The 20,951-nt window shown below is 42.1% G+C and overlaps 1 protein-coding gene across 1 annotated transcript in view; it reads right to left on the bottom strand.

Annotated features, from left to right (window-relative positions):
- Positions 1-20,951, bottom strand: part of SLC10A7 (solute carrier family 10 member 7) — a 192,801-nt gene that overhangs the window by 39,072 nt on the left and 132,778 nt on the right. The window contains exons 6-7 of the mRNA XM_006770141.2: positions 9,258-9,293; positions 422-505 (exon numbers count right to left, since the gene is read on the bottom strand). Coding sequence (XP_006770204.1) covers positions 422-505; positions 9,258-9,293 — 120 coding nt within the window. The remainder of the gene's footprint in view (positions 1-421; positions 506-9,257; positions 9,294-20,951) is intronic.

Here is a 20,951-nt window from a genome sequence, read left to right as displayed (position 1 = left end):
CCTGCTGCTGGAGGAGGCTCTGAGCAGCCAAAGACAGATGCTTGCTCCCAGCAATGGCCCCAAATGCTGAGACCTTACCGGAGGTCACAGAACAAGGTAACGGTTTGCTAATTGTTTCAAGCTAGCTGCATAGCTCTAAAGAAGGGATAATAAATGTTAAAAAAAAAAAATCAAGACTCTGGGCAGGTGTTCCTATCTATAGCTATCTGTAAAGCACATTGATATTAACTAAAAAAATAAAATGATGAGAATATTGTGATTGATAAAACCTGCATTGCACAGTCTTGTATTCTCATTTAACTGTCTTGTCCTCTATCTTTTTCTCAATTGTCCTGACATTTTGTAAGAATTCACAATTTTTTTTTTAAGAATTCACAATTTGATCTATAAAGAAAAGAGCAGATGGTATTGGAGACCTTACCTGTCCAATAATGAGAGGCACCACAACCGTCACAGAAAGCTGAGAAAAAATAGATGTAAAAGGCACCGAAGAGGATGAGCCGAGCTGTTAAAACAATAATATAAGAGAAGTTAGAGTTACATGGAACCAGTGAGCAAATAGTGATGTCAGACAAATCATGCAATAAATAATTCTTTCATAATACACCAAAAATTTGGTAGCTACAAAGAGCAAATGAAGTTATTTAAAATTTTAAAAAATTTAACACAAAATAGACTGCTAAGTAGTTTAGTATACAATTTTTATTGGGACACTAAGTTTGAGGACAAACAGTAACTATTGTTTTACAATTAACTGAGATATCTTATTATGAAATCCAATTCTGAAAAATAAAGTGATTCTGTGTTCATAGTGTCTATAATTCTATGGCATGATATTTCACCTATAATCATAGTTTATGTGATTACCATTTCACCTATCACCTACCTAAAACAAACAAGTATATCTTATTCTCTTATCAAGGTGATGATTTTAGTTATGAAAGTGAAATATTTTCTAACTTTCTAACTCCTTCAAATCAAAGGCAATGAGTCTCATAGTCTTTAAATTTTTTTTTCTTACACAAAGTCTAGCAAATGGGAACTACTGAACATGACTTAATTTTCAATTTAAAATGTCAGCATACCTCTTCTAGATGTGTATGTCTTAGCACTGTTCATAAATCCTATTTTTTTAAACTCTTCCCCATTTTTTGGCTCTTTCTTTGCTAATTACTGCATTCTCAGCTTCATAAGAGCCAGCAGCACAAGATGGAGTTTGTCTACAAACACAGTTGCACCCTCACATTAGCCTTAACCACCAAGAACTGCTGTCTTCCCATGAACTTGAATGTTTTTCAAATCTCCTTCTGGTTTTCAAACCTGACAAAATACTAACCTGTTTGATAGATGTTTATCTCTCTCATAACTCCCTTTGCCATCACATTCTCTCAAACCATTACTAATGAGTTCCCTGGCCCTTGGAACTTGCTGTCACCCTCCCCCTGCAGACCAAACCTCAACTTCCATAGTTACCTGCATTTAGTTAAACTTGGAAATACCTTTTGGAAAAATCATTTTTGTAAAATACATTGAGATGGTGATGACTGAGGGCACAGAATGTTAAAGAAAACAAATCAGATCTTTAGATCAATGAAGTCAGTAGCTCAGGATGAAATGTGGGATCAGTGTTTTCACTGGTTTCTGTGTGAACTGACTCACCAAAACTTTTCTCTACCCTGGAGTAGTTCATCAAGTTCTACAACCTATCGCCAGCCCAATTTAGATGCATTCAAAAGGCCAAGAACGTATGTCCTGCCCATTGGTGCTGGCACTCATTCAACAACCGCTTCAACACTGACCACTGGCCACTGGTTTAACTCGTAAACTGTAGCCCTTTCCTCCGACCGAGACACACTAATGAAATGAAGAGAGGGAAGTAGGAAACGTGGAACTGATGAGGAGCAGATAGGATTCCTGATGTAGTAAATGCTACATGGCTGTTAGAGGTTTCTTTTAATGCAAAGCCAGAGTAGTTAAAACTAATTTCAGACTATTTCGGAGCAGCAATGTCCTGGCGGCACAAGGTACTTGTACTTAACAAATATATTCTCTTCACAAATATCAATTCCAAGGATGCCCTTGGGGCAAGGACTGAAATAAAGAAAAACATATCTTATAGGAAATTGAAGCACTGGATGAACAGAAAAATACACTTTAAAGAAAAAAGTTTTCAAGTTCAAAACATCCAGCTCAATGGTCTATCCATAGGTTTACAAGGTTCGGAGAGGGCCAGTAGTAGTCAGGGTAATAACTGTCTATGAAAAGGTGATGATTCCTGTCTGGAAGCTCATGGATGATCTTACATGGCCCTGCTCCTCTTTCTAACTCAACTTTATTAAGTCAAAACTTTCAAGGTATTTTAATGAATGACCACGTCACAAGCGATCGTCCCTCTGCCATCTCTGTGCCTAACCCAGTATCTGGCACGGAGAATGTGTTTGCGGATAAATAAACAGAACAAAGAAATGAAGTAATGTGTAAACATGACGTGCTAAAAAATGGCAGACCCTTTCTTATTCAAAACCATTTTTTCTTAAAGTTAAAAAAGCACAAACCTGAAGTATATATAAAATATTATCATATGGTATCATATGTTCTAACTTCCATTCACCATTTGCACGGTCAGTGTCTGGAAGCTTCCTGCTCCTTGGAGACAGTGGAGAGGGCTACGGGTGAGGGGCGGTTGCCATGGTCTCCAGGTCCCTCTGTCCTCTACGGTGCCTATGATCTTAGATGCACTGGATGAGGAACACGGGTTAGAGCCACCCTCCTCTGAGGCTTTGTCAGATCAGAGGCCAGAGCACGCTAGCCAGAGATGTCATTAACAGGTTACACAAAGCCGGGCTGGGTCCGCAGGGATGCTGGGAGGCAATCCCGCAGGAGGGCTCCCTCAGAAGTGGCTCTGAGAGGAAGGGAACCTCAGTGCGGGGCTCTAATTTGGCACAAGTCCTATCTTTCGAATTGGCCACGAGGCGGGTCTTGGGTCAGTGTGGAGATGCAGAGGGACCCTTGGGGAAGTTTCTGACACGGTGAAGCATGCCTGGCATCCAGAAGAAAGAAGAGCCAGAGGCTGGCACAGGGCGGCTCCTGGGAGCATGCCTGGAAGAGCCCGAGACCCAGCCGTTCCGCATGCAGAGCTGACCTTAACTAAAGCAGAAGGAAACACACTGTCTGGGGCACTCAGCTCATCACACTTTAATGAGGAACCTGCCATGGTTTCTGTTGTGAAGACCAGTGTGTTTATGAGCAGCATCCGTAATTCGCACACTTGGACAGACTTGCCGGTTCAGAAACATCTTGTGCCAAGCAAGTGCTCTGGGCCTCACTGAGCTACCGAGGTAGCATAGCTTTAGTGGTAACCTGCCTCATGCTGCCAACCTGTGCTAAGACACAGTGCCTTTAACAATCCAGTCATCGGTTAATTTCTTTCAGGAATAGAGTGCTGTGAAGCAGAAACTCACAGGTAGGTTTGTTGATTTGTTTTAGTATCTTATGCTGAAAAGAAGTGATTCAGTGAAAATTAAACATGTGGAATTTAGGAGCTTTTGTTCATTCAAATAGTTCCTGGGGTTCCCAAATTCAACCACAGGGTCCAGAAAATTATTTGAGTGACATTTTCTCAATGCTCTCACAGTGATACAAGACTAGTTCTAGGGTAGCTTCGTCTAGAACAGAGTTAATCCAACACATACAATGATGTCTTCTGGGCATTAGGACTTGAACTTGGCAGAAAAAGGCTGAATGGAAGCAGGGTTGGCCGCTATCAATCCATTCAATTCAGAAACAATTTGATTTGGAAAGAATCTGGGGGTCCAGTCAGTAAAATATTATGGGGCCAAACTAACAAGACACACAAAGACAAACAAGTACCAATTCTTGACGAAGGGACATTGACTGTCCGTAAAAATCATACTTATCAACCTCCAGTTAGAAAACAGATGGTGCGTTTTAAATCTCTCCTGTAAGTGAGCTGACCTGTAAATTGTCATTAGTGCACCAGGTCTTCCCTTGCTCTGCTGTGTAATCAGCCTTTTATCTCCTACCAGGGAAATCCATTAGCCACAGGCGTTTCCACTATGTGTGCCTCTTCTCGCGATTAAAACATTATTGCATTAAATAATTCACCCTTGATGACTGGTCTTTGCTTTCATTAGCACCGCATTCAGGGAAAAATAAGGATAGATATTTATAGTGTATACAGTGGAATGATGGGTGTTAAATCTCTTTTGGGAGGAAATGGAAAGACGTTGCTTGAGACACAGAATAGGACTTGTTCACTTCCTGTCCAGTGTCCACCCTTATCCTGCCCATCACCCATCACCCATGGAGCCCAGTCCTGGGGGAAGGGGGAGAAGGAAGGAACTTGTTTACTGTCACCCACAGACAGACATACTCTCCTGTACCAGTCTCCTTTCCTTCACAGAGGGAAGCCAACAGAGGAGTGTCCCTGGTCCCCAGCCCCAAACCCTTTTAGGTTTCCATCTTTCCCCAGAAACTCCAGTTGAGCCTTTCTTTCACCCAGCTGCTCCTTCTCTCCAGGGACACATGCAACGACACTGATTCCTTCCACACACAGACGAGTTAAGTGTACACCAGCTGACAGGCTCAGTGTCAAAACGACTTTTATTTCTATTAAAATTAAGAACATGATTGTGAAGAATGTGGTTGATTCTGATTCAGCTGCACGTATCACACTAAAGCTGGGTCACTACCTGGAAGGCATGTATTTAGTTGGGAAAGGATCCTTTTTACTCTAGGTGCATGGTGTTTCCTTCTCTGGGAAGGAACAAGCAAAACAAGCTTCAGTTGATTTTTCAAAGATAAAAAATATGTAAAACATGTCTTGTTGTTATAGGCTAATTTAAAACCTAAAATGAAAAGATTACCTTCCATAACTGAAGGCCCCAATGTACAACTGTAAGTTCCGGTTATTCAAACCACACAGACATTTTAGAAGGATGCACCCAAATGAATGGTAAGTTGGCTTATCACAGCGCACAGAGGAAAGCTGTGGGGAGATGGGCTTTGGGGACCTGGAGGGCTGGGGGCAGGGATACTCCCAGCACCTGGAAACAATCTTTGCTTCTAATCCCCTGACCACAGGATTTAGTCTTGCCAATATGAGCTTGGTTCAGGAACCAAGTGCCTACTGTTGCTAACTGAACAGTCCCTTAACTGGAGCAGATGCTGAAGCTCCCCTGGGAAGAGTGCTCTAAGTGTGGGGACCCTCAGCAAGGGTGGTGCAAGGACACAGTGTCCTCCTCATGCTGTGCAGAGCAGACCCTGCCTGCTCAGGGAGCCCAGCAGCTGGTGCTGGGAGGAGCTAGAGGCAGGGAAAGTGTGGTTTAGGCAGCACTGTGCCTGAGCTCACCCAGTCACTGCCTCCCTCCCTTCAGAGGAGCCTGAGAAGTCCCAGGCCAACAGGGGAGCTGGCCTCCGGGACAGTGGTCCTTAAAGGAGAAGGGAGTACATCAATGTCACTTCTAGCTAGAGCATTTGGAAATGGTGTACCAGGTGCTCCTCCAGGCCCTTTAGGATTCAAAAGTCTGGTGAGGGTTGGGGGGTGTGTGGGGGGGAAGCCCCAGCAGGGGTATTTACCAAAGACTCCAGGTTATTTTGCCTCAAAAGTTCTCCCTGTGTGATAACCATCTCTGTGCGATTTACACACACAGTCAGAAGATAAGCTACTCGCAGGTTCAAGAGAATATTGGTCTTCACTTGCTTTAGAAACAAACAGTCCTCAGTACAGGAATAAAACATTTGGGCCAATTAAATGAATAGCTTCTCTTTAAGTGTTCTGTTATCATTATATACATGTGACTATCAATTATGCAATCATCATTGGGAATATATGACAAGTAGAGTGCTGTATGTGACAGTAATGGCTGTACTCTATTGATGGATCAGAGGTTGAAAAATTATTTTTTATCACAGGTAGCCGTTTACTAGGAAAACTAATCATGACTGCAGCCTCAAGGCTGGTCCCGGATCTCTCTCCCTGACCCCATGAACTCCTCTGCAACTTAGTCTGAATAACACAGCGTAGCAGTTAATTTTTCCTCTAAGTGTCTTCATTATTCTTTATTCTTGTTTACCCAAATAAACTTTAAGTTTGTTCAAGACAATTATGATGCCTTGCTCTTGTTTAGTCTTTCCTGTGTTACCCAGAATAAAAATATTCAAGAAGTAGTAATTGAGTGCTGATCATATGTCTTAAAACTAATGTCTCCTGGGAGGTGTGCTGTGTGAGTATTGCCTGGAAGGGGCCCTCGGGGAGGCAGACCCTGAGTGAAAATGCTTGTGCTCTTTACTAGTTGTGCAGTCTAAACCAAGTTACAAAAACTCTTTGAACCTAAGTTTTCTCATATAAAGTGAGGGTAATACCTACCTCTAAAGGTAGCCATGCTCTTCACATGGGATTATGTAATAAGTTCCCACTATATCTACTCAATAAGAATTATTCTGCCTCTCCTTCTCCCATTATTATGGGTGATCTCTGTGCTTAGGAGGCCACACTCTCCCTTTGTGAATGAGAACTCACTCCCTTTCAAGATATTATTAAAAAAAAAAAAGACAATTCAATTTCCAGGTGTTGTTTTAGTTTCTTCTTTAACACTAGAGGCCCAGTGCACAAAATTCATACACTTGAGGGGGAAGGGATGGTGGTCCCTCAGCCCAGACTGTGCCCTCTAGCAGTCAGACATCCTTAGCGCTCCTAATTGAGCATCTGCCCCCTGGTGGTCAGTGCGCGTCATAGCAACCAGTCTTTCCGCTGTTTGGTCAATTTGCATGTTAGCCATTTATTATATAGGATAACACCACAAACTGGGAAAACAGAAATATATTGTTTCACAGTTCTGGAAGCTATTAAGTCTGAGATCAATGAGGTCATGCTCCCTGTGGAATCTGTAGGGGAGGATCCTTCCTCATCTCTTCTTGCTTCTGAAGTTTGCCAGCAACCCTTGGTGTTCCTAGACCCAACACTCCTTCTCTGCTTCCACCTGGCGTGCATTCTTCCTGTGTGCCTCTGGCTTCTCTTCTTATAAGGATACCAGTCATATTGCAGTAAGGGCCACCCTACACCAATATGACTTCACCTAAACTAATTACACCTGCAATAAGACTATTTTCATTTAAGGTCCTGGGGTACCGCCGGTTAGACCTTCAGCATGTCTTTTTGAGGGATACAACTTAACTCATAACAGGGGTGTTAATAAAAACAACACTACATCTTTTATGGAATGTGATCATATTTTAAGTTGCTCGGGGTTTTTCCTGCTCAGGAAATGAGGTCTGGTAACCCAAGTGTTTAAGCAATGCCCATTGTTTGTAAATTGCATGACAACCTAAAGAGACAAAAGTGCTATATACTGTGCATGCGAGTTAAAGTCATAGAACATAGTAAAAGTGTCTATCAATGTTGGGTGATGATGCCTGTGACAACCTATTGGGACAGCCCAGGTAGCTCAGGGGGAAACATTACACTTTTTAAAGTTCAGGGTCTTGGGGTTTCTTTCACTACTCTTGATGTTCTATTATTTTAAAATGTTGAACCAACTAAAGCTCACAAGTCTGTGGGTCCAAGAGAGGGGGGAAGCTTGCAATACCTGATGCCATAATATTAATCCATGGAGAAAATATCTATGGCATGGAGATGGGAAGGAGAGGGGAAAAGTACTCCTCTAGTTCTTTAGTCATGAGCCGTAACGGGGCCCCAGAGATTCCAGCCTCTGAGATTCTCAAAAGTGCTACCCTAGGTCTCAGCCCTGTAGCTGCGGCTATGATTTCCCCCAGATTTTCTTAAGAGTCACATGAGTTAGAGATGCCACTCTATTCTTCTGCAGTGGAGAAAACCTGGGCTACACAGCCATTTGCTATACACTAACCAGATACCTGGCTCTGTACTAGTCCTCTGGCCCACTGCAGCGGCACTGCAGGCTGGCCTGTGCTGTGCATGCAGGGGATGCTCCTGGGAAGCTGTGCCCTTGTCTCGGAAACAACACCGAGGGATGATCCCAGGCCCTCACATCTGGTGAGCAGGTAGGTACATACCAAGTCTTGTATTTCAAACAAATGCAAATCAATATTCACTTCAGTTTCAAGGGGACTCGCTGCAAATTCTGAACTGGTGAAGTCCAAATGAATGAGGTTTGTTATGCTCAGAGAAGCAATCTGATTATTGGACTCCTCTAACCTGGTGAGAAGGAAGCTAGCATTTCAGGAGAAAAGAAAAGGGAAGGGAAGGCTGGGCCTTCGTACTTAAAGGTAATGTCTTTCATGAATGATGCAGAATCCAACTGTTTAGTAGTATCTCTCCCCCTCCACTTCCTGCACAGCTTGTAAGAAATGAAGTCCCTCACTCTATTACTCTAATTGAATTCCAACTTGGGTAATTACCCTATAATTAAATAAATTTTCCCCATAGTTTTAATTCACTGACAAACAGTGCTAGTTAAACAGCTACATTTCACTCCCAGAAACACACCCCCTCCATTGCAGTGATCAGTGGAGTGATTTATATTTTGGAGATGTGTGTATGAAAAATGCACAGTTCATAAAATATTTTAGGTATCACTCATGATTACATATGCTTTTCTCAGCATGAGATAACATTAATTTCTATTATAATTTTTCATCTAATTTCTCATATGCTTAGTACCAAAAGAAATAAGACAGCTAATTAGCATTTCTTATTTTCTGTACAATTTTTGTTTAGTTAATCAGTAGCTTGTATTTTTTTTTATTCCTAAAGCACATTTCATTATTCCTGGGAGGCACACTGGGGTAGGTAATAATGCTTCCCATTCTACAGATGAAGAAATTGAGGCAGTATTCCCCAAAGTGGGGAAGCCAGTTATTGGCAGCCTTGGGACCTAAGCTTCCTCTGGTTCTGGGTCCAAGGCTCTTTCTATCAAATACTGGGCCACTAGCAATCACTTTGTTTTTACTAATGGAAAAATAAAGAGCAGTACATTTGTGACCTAGTCACAGGCCACTAATTTCTAGTAATTCATGACTTGGCCAGGAGTTGGAGGCTTAATAACTGGGCCCTGACACTGGCCTTGGATCATGAGGCTACAGAGATCCTTTGGGTCCACATGTTATTACTTGCTACAGCTCAAATGGGAGAACAGTTCAAAATGTGATGCAAAATCATACAAAGTGATTCAAATTTCAATTCTATTTTAATGGCCTTTCTTCAAGGATTGTAGATGGCTTTTAATAAAAGATATTAAAGACAACATCAAAATACTCACAAAAAGCAGCAGTAGCAGGGGTGTTATAACAATGCCCTGAAAGAAATAAAAGAGATGATGATCATTTATCAGCATAGAAATCAGCACACTTTCTTTGCCATTTTAAACTCTGATGCATGGAAATGCTTATCCTTTAATAGAACCTAGGAGATAAAGAAGAGGGAGCCCCAATCTTGGCTCTCTCCACCATAATGCCATAGTATCTCTGTTACAATTATTTGTATCTGGCATCTTTAAAGTCACAACCACCAATCTTCCTTAAACTCGTCTTCCTTTGCAAAACTTAAGTTGTCTTCCACGTTGCATGTGTATCACTCGGGTGGAAGCTGGCAAGCTTTCTCACTTCCAGGCTTTCAGCTCTACCTCAGATAAAGTGCCTCTTTGCAAGGGAAGACAGGTGGTTTAGTCCCAGTTGGGGTTCTCTCCTGAGCAAAGACCGAGTCAGTTGTGATGAATGAGATGCCGTGATTTTGTAATGCGAACTGATCTCCCCTAGGAAATGAGCTGGGATCTCAGAACTCATTTCGCTTGATTAGACTCCATGTCTCCATGGTGGAAGGCAAGTCTTTCATCTAATTCGGCCACACAGGACCACCTCCGTCCCTCGGCCTCCCCTAGGCAGGAAGGAGCAAAAGATTTGTTTTCTGAGATGACAAGGAACAGTTTGAGGCTGTTGTCGATGAGGCAGGATACAAACTTTTAGGTTTCTTGTAGATAAATCTTTTAAACCAGGTGTTTGAGTTGGGAGTGAACTGACAGGTTTCAGTGGAAAGTAGGAGATGATTATTCGCCCCTTAGTTCTTCCTTTATCTCTCCACACTTGACTATGATTTATAAAACAAAACACATTTCATATTTTTATTAATGAATTCTACTTGGAACTTTAAAATCCCAAAGAGTCCATGTGCATGTGTGTGAGAGAGAAGAGAGACAGGCAGACAGACAGAGAGTATACTCTGCCCAGGATCTGTGGACGGTACTACCGCATTACTTTTGGGAAAGAAGTCCTGTAGGAAGTCCTTTTGTCATTAGTTACTACAATCCTTTGGACATGGCCCCAGAGGGACTGACCTGTCTTAAGTAAACATTGCTATCATGACTTTCTTAGGAGTATACTCATGTGAATATTCACATATATGCCCGTTTTATTGTTAAATGATAGAACACATGCTTCTTGATTGTGCAAACTTTTGCAATGGACAATAAGGAATATAGCATTTTAATTTATACTATATATTTAACCTATTTGTTTACTAAAATGTATATTGTGGCTTATCAACTCCATTAGTGTCTATGAAACAGGTTCTCATTGGCACATTTAGGAGAGCTCCATGTGCAAAATAATTTATAAGAGCTATTGCCTTTCAATGATGTGGAATATATTCAGACTTTAGTAGGAATTCCAGACTTTACAAGGCCAAGTGGAAACAAAAATACTCGCTTGTTTCAGTCTATGTAGGAGCCATCGGATTTCAAGTCAATTTGTTTAAACACTTATTGAATGTCCACTTATAGGCCAGGCATTGTTCCATTAATTATAAGAATTAATGGAAACGGATCCAGCAGACAGGGGTAAGGATATTTCAGGAAGAGGGAAGGGCATCCACAAAACTATGAAAAGTTGAGCAGGGTGAGAAGAAAGCATCAAGTGGAAGAGCCAGAGACCAGATCACCAAAGGCCTTGCAGGTCAGGCGAGGGAGCTTGGGATCTGATCAACAAATGGTGAACAAATGAAGAACTTAAAGCGAGGGTGTAATGAGTTGGTAAATAATTTAGTATATGGACAATGGATATGACTTAGTTTATAACCTAACCGGTTTTTCTGTTGTCAACTCACTTAAATTCAGATAAAAAATAGAATAGAAACATATTACCGTGAATTTTGGATTATCAATACGCTAATAATACTTCTGAGACACAGGTAGAATATCTGTCATAGGATAAGGATTTTCAGCCAGGAAGAAGGTTAAGTCTCATCACCACTCTGAGGACATTTGCCTTGTGTTTGAGGAGTCATACTGGTGTCACATGTAGTACACAGGGATCCATGCTCTTCCTGTTCCCATTTATTTTTCTTTGCAATAGTGGCATGGCATTAGTAATAGTAATAACACCAGTACTATTAATGGCATTTGGCTTCAGCACTTTTATGCACATTTACAATTTGACCTCTTGAAGGAGTTAGGTTATAAAATAGCCACATTTCACAGATGAGGAAACTAGGGTTGAGAAAAGCCAAGCAACCAGACCAAAGTCACACAGAAAATAAATGGCGAAGCCTGGACTCAAGCCTGCTTTGTCCAACTCCCCACCCAGAACTGACTCCACTACACCCCTGGTCCCCGGGGAGGACATCTGAGTGGCCAGTGCAGTTTTCTACAGTCCCACTGAGGCATGCAGGCAGTGATCAGTTGCTGTACGACCTTGACCTCTAGTTGACAACTGATTCTTAGACAGGAAAGGTAAAAGCACTATGATCTGCAGTTCTTCCTGCCCGGACATTTCAAGTGTATAGTCACCAACACACAGTAGGTTCTTTGCAGTTCTCCCAAGGACTTAGGATATTTGTTCCTAGAATAGTTAGATATTTGTTCCTAAAAAGTTCCTGGCAAATAGGATGCATTTTCTAATTCTAGATTCAAGATTCCTCATTATTTTCTCAAAAATGGCTGTTCAAGTTCATTAGCTAAGAATGAATTGTTACACAATGCCAAAACCTGCTTTGCAGCTGTGTAAGGGAATGATTTGGCCACGATGTCATTAATCCGGACAATAGCTCCATAATTAAGGTTTGGTGAAGCCATTAGAATTAGTACTAGAATAATAATAGCTAACATTTATGAGGAACTTAAGATGTCTGAGGGCTTGCAGCGGTTCTCAACCTGTAGGTCGCAACCATCGGAAAACACATATAGCATATCAGATATTTACATTACGATTCATAACAGTAGCAAAATTACAGTTATGAAGTAGCAACGAAAATAATTTTATGGTTGGGGGTCACCACAACATGAGGAACTGTATTAAAGGGTCGTGGCATTAGGAAGGTTGAGAACCACTGGTTAGTGTCTGTTACGTTATATAATCTTCACAACAACCCTATGAGCTAGGTACTATCATTTCTCCACCTGCTAGGGAAGGAAACTGAGACTCAGAGACACTGAGTGAAATAAGAAGAGGCAATGCTGGAAATCCAATCTTTAGCTTCTCGACTCCAGAGCCTGGGGTCCTGAGTGGTGTAAGTAAAGTCTTTGCAATCTTACTGTTTCCTCGGGGTTATATTTTAAGACTAAACCTGAGAGGATGACATGAAACAAATGGAGAAATAAGGCTTTGTGTGACATGGCTGATGCACTTTTTAAGTCAGGTTTTTGCAAATATCAATGACAAAAAAGGTGACCTAAAAATTTAAACTATAACAGCAACAACCATTGGGAGCTGCAAAGTCATATAAACTTGTTATTTTCCCTCACACTCTGAAGGCTCAATTTGATTGCTTCTCCTTTCTCTTTCCCAAGTAAATTCTACACCAATGGCTAAAACCAAGAGGTGGTAGATGAGCACTTCTAGCAAAAGATGTCAATACCACCCCCCCACACCCCCCCACCCCCCACTCCGGGCAGAGTCAAGGTCAAAACATAGTTTTAGCATCCTTGCAGTTGGGAGGGTTTGTTAAGCTTTCTGATCGAAATACCTGAAGAATTCAAGTCACAAAGTGATGGGCTTTGACTGTCTCTTAAAAAACCTTCAGAAAAACCATTTACACCTCTGATGTGAATGACCGGGTGAATATATTTCAATGACTTTAGTGGAGAGGGGAAAAGTGTCAAATCTGAGACACAGAGATTTAGTCCATTAAAATACAAACCCAAGACCCCCTTACCCCAAACTCCCAAGTAACAACCAAAACAACAAAACTGTGAATGTACTTCTCTCAACAGCAGGACTTGTAAAAAGGCAAAACTGAAGTGAATTATAATTTTTTTCTTTCTTTTTTTTTTTTTAAAGTGTTGGAAGAAATGCATTCATACAGAGAGGAAGGGAGAGAGATAGAGAGTTAGAAACATCGATCAGCTGCCTCCTGCACACTTCCTCCTGGGGATGTGCCCGCAACTTTTTTTGCTTTTTTTTTTTTTTTTTTTTTTTTTTTTTTTTTTAAATTTTATTATTTATTACAAAGGGTATTACATATGTGTCCATTTTTTTCCCCCGCCCAAGACAGTCTATAATTTTTTTCTTGTTGTTAATCCTCACCTGAGGATATTTTTTCCATTGATTTTTAGGGAGTGGAAGGGAAGGAGGAGTAAGAGAGAAAGGGAGAAACATCAACGTGAGAGAGACACATCGATTGGTTGCCTCCTGCACTCACCCGGACCTGGGCCAGGGATTGCACCGTGTAACCCAGGTATGCTCCCTTTACCGGGAATAGAACCCCAGACTCTTCCGTGAGCTGACCGATGCTCTAGCCACTGAGTATTAACAAAAGGTTTTGCTACACCAACTACTGCGATCACACAGATACTAAAACCGACTCCTTAGGCTTTTGCCTCCAGGATATTGAATGTCAAGCCTTAGGAAAGGTGCTTTAAGTTTTTAATTAAAAGGCAATAACTCAAGGTCTACAGAATGACAGAGTCTCAGTTTTGCAAGGGATTTCAGACCCACCCTGGTCCAGTCCTCATCTGATGTCTGACACCCTTTGACTGTCTCTCCTCTTGCTCTGTGGGTGTAATGGCTGAACCTTCGCCAGAGATCCCTAGGGCAGTGGTCGGCAAACTGCGGCTCGCAAGCCACATGTGGCTCTTTGGCCCCTTGAGTGTGGCTCTTCCACAAAATACCGACTTCTGCGCATGTTATTACCACGAAGTTTCAATCGCACTGTACGTGCACCCCTGCACGTGGTATTTTGTGGAAGAGCCACACTCAAGGGGCCAAAGAGCCGCATGTGGCTCGCGAGCCGCAGTTTGCCGACCACTGCATAGGGAGACAATGTCCTTGCTCTCCAGGCACATACTGCCATGGCTGGAGCTCTCTGACAAGGAGGAAGCTCTTTCTTATACTGACACCAAACCATTCCCATTGCTGCCAGTCTTCCCTCGGAGAAACTTAGGGCATGTCTTGTTCCTCTCCTTCCTTGTGATGGCTTTTCTTTTAAAATTTTAGTTTTAGATTGCAGCTGACTTTCAATATCATTTTATACTAGTTTCAGGTGTATAGCATAGTGGTTAGATAATCACATAATTTACAAAGTGTTCCCCCTGAAAACTAAAGTACCCACTTAGCATCATACATAGTTATTACATAGTATAACTATCAGTTTATATTTCTTACTCCCTTCACCTTTTTCACCCAGCCCCTATCCACCTCCATGGCAATTATCAGGCCGATCGCTGTATCTATGAGCCTGTTTCTGTTTTCTTTCTGTGTTTATTTTGTTCTTCAAGTGGCCTTTTAACTGCTGCTTTTGAATAGTGTAAATAAAATCTCTGCACTCTAAAATTATAATTTTTTTTAAGGCTACATTTACAAATTTAAGAATAATGGTGAAGTGAGCTTTTGGGTCCCCACACTCGGTCTTCTCCAGGCTAAAAGTCCCAGGCCCTCCCATTGTCCCTCCTGGGGAAGGGTTCTGAGCCTCTCTGAAGACATTATCTCATACAAACGAATCTGAGTCCACAGCACTCCCTTAATAAAAACTGACCAAAACTTGGAAATAAGCCCCTATCAGGACTGCACGTCCTTTCTATGCCATCCTGGAGCATGGTCCAACAGGCCAGCGCAAGGGTTATTTTATTTGAGCATATACCTTTGTTTGACTTCTATTTACTACTGATTAGAGCCTAGACTATGACAGTTCATATTAACATATCAAGTTCTGTCCTGTTGGGATAGAAGTAATTTATGTTTAGTAGAAAAAACATGTTTTTATTGCCCTGTAGTTACGATCAAAGTTATTTTGCTATGCTTTTCTGATGGACCCTCATTTCTATCATCTCCTTGAAGCCAACTTTACCATCCTGCTGGCTCCCTCATTGTTCAGTTAAATAAATGCTTGGTGTGTTTTCATTCTATGTTTGTAAGAAAGTCATGTTTTCAACTTTTTTTAAAAAAATATATTTTATTGATATTTTACAGAGAGGAAGGGAGAGGGATAGAGAGTTAGAAGCATTGATGAGAGAGAAACATCGATCAGCTGCCTCCTGCACACCTCCTACTGTGGATGTGCCCTCAACCAAGGTACATGCCCTTGGCCGGAATCGAACCCGGGACCTTTAGTCCGTAGGCCGACGCTCTATCCACTGAGCCAAACCGGTTAGGGCTGTTTTCAAATTTTGAGAATTATACTTTGGCAATTCCTTTACTCTGAATCTTGTATTTATATTCGATGCAAAGCTCTCTTTAAAAAAAAATAAGGAAAAAAAGATTAATGCTAATTGAGATTTCTAGGTTGTCTCACATTTTGTCCTGTGGTCGGTATATAGGCTATCTTAAAAAGTTAGAGCAAAGTTTATTCCTTAAGCACGAAATTATGTCAAACCAATATGTAATGAGTGAGACTGGCCAGCGCGGCCTAAACAATAAATCATAAAGGGCTGGCAGGGAAGATTTTGGAGATACCTACCTACATTTGAACAAAACGATCAGGGTATATGGTCTTCAGAGGCCATGACCTGATAAACATGGGTGGAAAAATATATAGCTGAGTGAACTTTATAGGAGAAAGAAAGAGGCATTAGGAGCCTACAGAAGGGCAGCTGGAAAGAAGGTGCTGGGTGATGGGTGGGTGAGGGCTCTTTCCCCTCCTCCTTCTGTACTTGGCTCTGTAAAACCGTACCTTCACAGAGTAGGGCCCTTTCTCAGTATGTTCACGGTTCCGTCAGGGAAGGAGGAGCGGGCATGAGCACTGGTTTATTTACCAGGCGCAGTGTACTGCAGTGAAGACAGCTGCATCAGTCTATTTCCGCTAGGCCACGCCCGCCACTGAGGACGTCCAGGTAATCCTCTCGCGTCTGTGTCCATGCTTGCCAGGAAAATGTTGAATAGCAAGTTTGTTTCCCAAGCAGGGTTTCTGATAGGAAGAGACGCACTCACTCGCTGACATGTTTGTCTCCCCGCACACAACCACCCTGGGGGAAGCTAATGACAGCGAGTCTCTGAGTCTGCACAGCTAAGAATCCCTCTTCCTGGATGTGGTGACCCCATTGCAGGAATGGTAGCTGGCTTGTCTCAGGGACATACATTTAGTTAAACAAGCATTTCCTGAGTACCCACTATGTGTCAGACAGCATGGTACTGAGGATTCCAGAGTCTCCTAAGCACATAAAACTTCAGTCCTTTTGGGCACAAAACTCCAGAAAAGTTTCTGGGAAGCCCTGGAGTTGTCTCTCATGACTGTATTGTTGTTTGTTTGCTTTGCTTTAAAAGGAGAAACTTGAGGATTTTAAAAATTCATAAAAAGGAGCCAAGAGGAGGCAGGGGAATAGAGATTTTGTGAAGAGAAGGGACTGTGCCTGTTACCTGAGGAGGCAGCAGGGAAGGAGTTCCAGTGCACAGCTGGAAGGGTTGGCACCTTTCACTGAACAAGGAGGGCAAAGGATAGACTGGGTGGAGAAGAAGACAGACTTGTATGCTTCATGTCAGAAAGTGGATGGGACTTTCATTGAAGAGCTTCTATTTTCTATGTTAAGCATAAAGTGAAGGGTTTTACTAAAATGAGGGGAAGACAGGTGGGGCCGGCAGGGCTCAGTGGTTGAGCGTTGACCTATGAACCAAGATTCGATTCCAGGTCAGGGCATATACCCGGGTGGCAAGCTCGATCTTCAGTGTGGGGCGTGCAGGAGGCAGGTGATCAATGGTTCTCATCATTGATGTTTCTATCCCTTTCCCCCTCTCCCTTCCTCTCTGAAATCAATAAAAATATATTTAAAAAATAAATAAAATCAAGCCAGGGAAGACAGTTTCAGGGAAAGGGGAAAGTCAGTGATTGGAAACCTGTGCTGTGGCTGTTGGGAGAGGGTCTCTAAAACTGTGAAGGTGCTGAGGTTTTACCAAACTCTGAAGACGACAGGTAGGCCTCCTGCTGTTTCATGGATGCTGGAAGAAGACAGGAGACCCCTGGGTCAGAGCCAAAGGACTTAATTGCTCATAGCAGAGCAAGCAGCCTAAGCATGATGTTGGCCTCAGTTCCCCTTGCCTCCAAGTTAAGGGGGTGGTGCAGTTGGGCTCAGACGGATGCCTGCACACACAGTGGGTTGCATTACAGGAAGGGGATGTGGAGTTCAGGGAACCTGAATCTTTTATAATGGCAGAAAGTATGCTCGCCCTTTGCTCCAGAGGGAGATGGTATTTCTCTCTCTCAGGGCTGTTCACTATACAAATCCTTGAAAAAATAATTGGGAACCATGGGCAATCAGTGCCTGCTCATGAGATATATAGAAATGTGAGAGACATGTGGAGAATTGTCTTCCAACAGAGGAAATGTCCAGCAGACCGACCCTGTTGTTATTATCTAAATACTAGAGGCCTGATGCACGAAATTCGTGCAAGAGTAGGCCTTCCTTCCCCCGGCTGCCGGCACCAGCTTCCCTCTGGAACCCAGGACCTGAGCTTCCCTCTGGAACCTGGGACCTGAGCTTCCCTCTGGCTGCTAGCAGGCACCTGGGACCCAGGCTCCCTTCCAGCCGCCGCAGGCACCCAGGACCCGGGACCCGGGCTTCCCTTGCAGCCCCGGCTTAGTCCAGAAGGACATTCGGTCTAATTAGCATATTATGCTTTTATTATTATAGATTAGAGTTATCAAGCTCATTCTTATTCCCTTCAAATATCACCACTGAGCCAATGTCCTTATATAAGGAAATGATCATTAGATGATCATTTTTTAAATCACCCAGAAAACGTCGCTCTAAGATGACACTGATCCTCTAGCTCTCCTTGGACACGATGATTCAAATGAGTTAAGAGTCTAACCAGTGAAAGTGATTAGCTCAGAACTCTCTCTCTCTCTCTCTCTCTCTCTCTAAATGGGGGAACTGATACACATGTCTGTTTGAAATCTAGGTCCTGGCTAGACTGAACTGTGGTTGTGGACAGCAGCAGGGGCCTCACCTGCAAGCCTGTCAGAACTGCTGACTCTCAGACCCCACCTAGCCCTACTGCATCATCATTTATATTTTTGACAAGATTTCCAGGTAATTTGTAGGCTCATTAAAATTCAAGAAGAACTGATTCAGACTCTGGAGCAGGGGTTGGCAAACCTATTCGGTATAGGCCCAGATATTTACTCCAGGCTTCACCGGCCATACAGACCAGTGCAATTACTCAACTCTGCTGGCAGAGCTGGAAAGCAGCCAGACAGTAAGTACACAAATGTCATGGTCAAATATGGCTCAAGGACTGTAGTTCGGACCTGGCTCTGAAGTATTGTTTTGGAGTAGCAGTTATATTTAAAAAAGAAATGATATTATAACAAACTTTTATTTTTAATGGTGTGGTTTCTCGTGAACATATGCTGGCTTCTAAGCAACGTAGTCTGTTCCTTTGTAACTGCTTATAACACAACTTCTTAATGATTCATTCTTTAATTTTTCTCTGGGCTGGAAACAAATGACCAGTTAATAGTGTGTAAAATCTACTGTCTTCCTCTTTTTGATATTTGCAGTGACATTTGCACATGGCCAGCTGCTGATTCTACTTCCTTTCTTTATGATTTTTCAAAACCAGCCATTCGGCAGTCTCAAATATCCACTTTCTCAGCACCCTGTGCGGTAATGTGTCTAGGCCAGCAGATAGAGTCTGCTTATCCTGAGCCCACTTTCCTTTGGCCAATATTTGCTGTTTCTAATCTGAAGACAGTTCTCTTTGCTGAAGGTGATGGAAGCAAAGGGAAGTACCAGTGGGAGGGGAAGTGAAGGATGCTGGACAGCAGGCAGAACACGGGGGAATTGAGGCCCTTAACATCCAGCGCTATACAAGAGAAAAAGGGTAAGTGCAAGAACATGAACGAGAAATACCATATACGGTACTAATCAGAACTACTACTGTGACATGTTACAGTTGAAAACAGGGTTGAAACTTACAATTTCTCTTATTACCTTTTAACTGAAAAGGTGAATCTTTTCAGACTCTATAAACTCACAGAGCTTTATTAGAACTATTAACAATTAACTTGGCTTTTTTCTATCCAGCTTAAGAGTGATAACAATTTGAAATTTGATGTCTTCTAAGTTTTTAGATTTAATACGCAATAATTTTCTGAAGAAGCTTCTTAAAAATGCTTATCTATAGAGTATACATGAGACCAAAAAGGCAGCAAAAGGAATTAAGTCAAAGTTTCTTTTTTGTTACATAAGCTTTTATGGCTGAGGAAATATTTGCCAGGGTTCGTTTCAGCCTGAGGTCTCCATGGTGGACACTCGGCTACAATCCGATGTGTTGCAGTTCCATTTTCCCTGGGAATCCATGGGGCAGGCTATTGAGGATTATTAGCAGCACCACAAGCATTGTACACAAGCACAGCTCTCTTAAAATGTGAACTAATGGTTCCATATAATCCAATGGGCAACCAAGGTTCCCAGAGCCGGAACCTTCTATATACATAGAAGTTTATGGTATGCCTTGCTTCAGAATCCCTGCTTCAGTGATACCAAATACCACCATCCTAACAACTGCCAATATTTATTTAGGTCTTTTATGTACTGGAAAGGATGCTAAATGCTATGCACACATTATCTAATTTAAAATTACAATAAATAAGTTGATTTTCCCAATATTATAGTTGAGGAACAAGTGGCTTATAGAGACCTTGGTTAAGCTGTAGGAAGTGCCAGGAGGCAGAACCCCAGCCAAAGGGATAAAAACAATTGTTGAGAGGTCAAGAGATGGTCCAAAGGGAAGAAAAGTTTTTTTTAAACAAGGAGGAAAGTAGGAAACTTAAGGTATTCAGGAAATGGATGCTAGAAAATCGATACCAAATATGTAATAGAAATTTCAAAAGGTCAAAGATCACAACAGAATCTGCCAGTGGTGAAAAGGATGCACCAAGTAACTTGCTCAGGCCACCAGAGTAGCACTGAATATTTATTACCCATTGGCTAAATGATTTAATGTGTCTCTGCCATTTTTCCCAGTGATGCCTGTAACAGAATGGTACCTGGCACATAGTAGGCACTCAATAAACATTCTGCTGCACAAACGAATGCCTGAAAGTGTGCCCACAAGTATTTCCCTCAGGGAGCAGCATGTCTATTTGATGAGAAACACGCATCTTCTGAACTGCTTGAAAATGCTTATGCTTGGAATAATGATGAGATGTTGACATTTAATGCCTTCCCTGTGTGTGTCAGGGACTGTTCTATGTTCTTCATCCTCTCAACAAACTTGGGAGAAAGGTGCCATTATGATTCCCATTTTACAGAAGAGAAAACTGAGGTGTGCAGAAAGAAGTGCATGAAATCCCTAAGGCAAGCATGTCAAACTCGAAGCTGGTCAGCCACAGGCCTTTGAGTTTGACATGCTTGCCCTAAGGTATAAGTGGGAGAATGGGAAGCAAGCCACGCGGTCTGGCTCCAGAATCCTCTCTACCATTATGTGGTTGAGAGTTCTTTGAGAATTCAGAGATAGCAGAGAATTCTAGCTGAAAGAAATATTAGGGATAATTTGTTATCTTATTTTACAGGCTGTGGAGTTAGGCCCAA

Source organism: Myotis davidii, unplaced genomic scaffold (genome assembly GCF_000327345.1).
Source record: "Myotis davidii unplaced genomic scaffold, ASM32734v1 scaffold323, whole genome shotgun sequence".
Taxonomy (NCBI): Eukaryota; Metazoa; Chordata; class Mammalia; order Chiroptera; family Vespertilionidae; genus Myotis; species Myotis davidii.
This window is presented reverse-complemented; position numbering and strand designations above follow the sequence as displayed.